Source organism: Aphanomyces invadans (assembly GCF_000520115.1).
Source record: "Aphanomyces invadans strain NJM9701 unplaced genomic scaffold supercont1.59, whole genome shotgun sequence".
NCBI classification, from domain to species: domain Eukaryota; phylum Oomycota; class Saprolegniomycetes; order Saprolegniales; family Verrucalvaceae; genus Aphanomyces; species Aphanomyces invadans.
In genome coordinates this window covers 91045-93880 of record NW_008580204.1, presented here as the reverse complement: position 1 = coordinate 93880, position 2836 = coordinate 91045, and the positions used below count along the sequence as shown (strand labels likewise).

The 2836-nt window shown below is 57.3% G+C and overlaps 2 protein-coding genes across 2 annotated transcripts; both read left to right on the top strand.

The window, feature by feature from the left end:
* Positions 1-84: 84 nt before the first annotated feature.
* On the top strand, positions 85-681 carry H310_13964 (hypothetical protein; the record flags this gene model as incomplete). Its single annotated transcript, XM_008881645.1, has 2 exons — positions 85-242; positions 321-681. The coding sequence occupies 2 exons, from the start codon at positions 85-87 to the stop codon at positions 679-681; spliced, it is 519 nt and encodes a 172-aa protein (XP_008879867.1).
* A 934-nt stretch (positions 682-1615) lies between these two features.
* Positions 1616-2074, top strand: H310_13963 (hypothetical protein; the record flags this gene model as incomplete). The annotated part of the gene is made up of 1 exon (XM_008881644.1): positions 1616-2074. The coding sequence occupies one exon, from the start codon at positions 1616-1618 to the stop codon at positions 2072-2074; it is 459 nt and encodes a 152-aa protein (XP_008879866.1).
* Positions 2075-2836: the final 762 nt, after the last annotated feature.

Genomic DNA, 2836 nt, shown 5'->3' with positions numbered 1-2836 from the left:
CGCCTGGCGCTGGTGGAGGCCGAGGACGGCTCGTTCGTCGTGTTGACGATCTACCACGCGCTGTACGACGGGTGGTCCTTGTCGATGCTGATGGGCGACCTGATGGACGCGTACAGCGGCGTGGTCGTGCCGAGCCTACCGAGTTTCTGCAACGTGGTGGACTACATCGAGGCGCAGGACGCGGCAGCGACGGAAGCGTACTGGCGGTCGTACTTGGGCGGGGCAGTGCCGACACCGATCGGGTAGTTGGTGGACTTGTCGTCAAGGACGCGGACAGGTGTGTGGCTTTCGTGTTGGCGTGTATCTGACGATGGTTGTAGGATCATGCGTCCGCTGATCAGCACGGTGCCCTGCCGCGTCCGCTTCGACGACGCGTGGACGTTGTCATCGCAGCTCAAGTGTGTGCTGACGGACCGCGTGGCGACGATGGAGCACTCGCACGCGAGCCTGACGGATGTCAAGCGATGGAGCGGCATCGAGGGCGACTTGTTCGACACGTTGCTGGTGTATCAGAACTTGCCGGGAACGAAGGACGACGCTTTGGTAACGGACTACGAAGAAGTGCGTGTGGAACACGGGGTGCAAGCATCCATGGAGTACGCGTTTGAGCTCATGATTGCGCCGACGGGGAGCGCGGCGCGCCGACTCGCAACGCTCCTGGACACTCCGCTCCGACAATGAATGCAATATGTATTTGACTTTACAATAATCCGAGTCGCTTTCTACGACGCACCGTGGAACGACTCTTCAATTGTCTGCTTTGACGCCGCGGTCACCGAGGGCTTACGAGGCATGTTCGATAATGATGGTGTTGAAACTGCTATTTTTTCCAATGGGATCGTGTTATTGAGCTATGTGGATGATATGCTTTTGTGCGACATTGCCATCGCCCAATCCAATTGTGTGAAATATTTCATCCAATCATTGCACTTCCTGTTGTCGGTCGTCCAATCCCTTGATCAAAAATTGTCGGTTTGATGTCGGATGCCATGTACATGTCAAGTTAAGTATTATAGTTGTCTAAAGCAAACAGTCAGCGCACAGCCATCCCCTCGACGGGGGGCTGGATCGACCTCTTCAGCTTCCTCCTCAGGCAGGAAGTGTCCACAATCCCTGCCACTTCAACCTATGGCCGTTGGTCTTCAGGAATCCAGGCACGTGAGAGCCCCATGTCGACAGTGTGGTCGTCAACACTGGGTGATACCGCATACCTGTAGACTCACCCACTAAAGATCCCGGACACACACTCTTCGGGTCTACAACACCCCGCCGATAACGCACCGCGACAAGCCTCCCACTTTAAGTCCGAAACTCCAGGTTCGGACCAATCTAAAACCACCTCGTCGCACGCTTTTGAGAAATTCGCCTGTCAAACGAACAGAATCTTCAACTGTTCAATTGTCCCAGACGAGGAAACCAACGTGAGCACCGCAACCGCCAAGACACCGGAGGCCATCGCGGAGCCGGAAGGTGAAGACGCCGTGTCGACCCTGCCGTCGCTGCGCCTTCGGCGGAGGAGAACGCATCAGTGGAACGCTTCTCGGTCTCGACGGACGTTGGGGTTTCGCCAGACGCCTTGGAGGCCGTGAGCATTGAGCGCGACGGCCTGGCGGACATGTTGCGGCAAAGCGAGGCCCACGTCCAAATGCGGCTCCCGAAGAACAACTTCTTGGAGCGCCAAGTTGAGATCGTCGCCCGGACGTCCGTGCAGCAGGAGCTTGAATTCACGCACCGTCGTGCGCACTTGGAACAAGAAGAAGTAGTCCTCAAGGCCCGGTCGTTGCGCCTGGCGGCGAGACAGAGACGGGCACAGGAATCGACTGCGGCTCCGTTTCAGGTCACAGAGCAGACCCGGGATTCCGTTACCGATCAGCTGCACACGCCGGCGTACGTCGAGGCGTTGATCGATCGTCACGCCATGGAGCTTCGTGCATCGCTTTTACCGACGCGACGGTCCAGCCTGGTGCACTTCTTGTGTTATCCTCATTCGTTCTGGCCGGCTGCTCTCCGCGCTTGTGTGGCCTTGACATTGATGGAGAAGCACCACGGCGCACCCGCAGTCATCTCATATTGACCAAAGAAGGGTCGCAGGCGTGGCCTGAAGTCCCGTCGGTGAGGGCCGACGGCAGCCGTTGGTGCTCTCCTGTGATGCCGACCGACGATCTCTTGACGAAGGGTATCCGGAATACCAACTGCAACGTTTCACGTCGCCACCGTCAACAAAGCCGCCATCGATATCTTGGACGTCGCGAACGCGATCATGAAGAACCCGGTCTGGGCTTCCAGCTATCCATTCGTGGTCGATCCAGACCCGCGCCTCCGTCAACCGAACTCTCAGAGGACGCATCGACTCTCGCCGCCTCCCGGAGCCACTCAGGAGCCAGCCGATGACGAGACCAAAGACGACTAGAAGCCTTCGGCGTGATCGCTCGGCAGCCCACGCCGCTTCGTAATTGGATTTCGACGGACTTGATAGCATCGGAGGAGCTAATACATTTTTTGATTCTTCTTTTCTTCATGCACATATGCAAACATGCATTTCTTCGCCTCCCAACATCATCGACAGGCGCGAAGTTGGGCCATAGTACTCTCGTACTTCAGCCTCCTCGTCGAGCTGGGACAGACGAGGACTGCGCCGTAGCACAGGTAGTCTGGCCTTTTCCCGGGGACGATCCTCGTACTCATCGACAAAAGAGCGGTAGTCTCTCAGCTTGGACACCCAGTCGACCAGTCCGTCGGCGTACTCCACCAAGTATTCCCGTTCTTGAGGAGTCCCGTAGCGACGATCCAGGACTGCCGTGACAGCAGACAACGAATTGGAAAACGCCACGTCTCC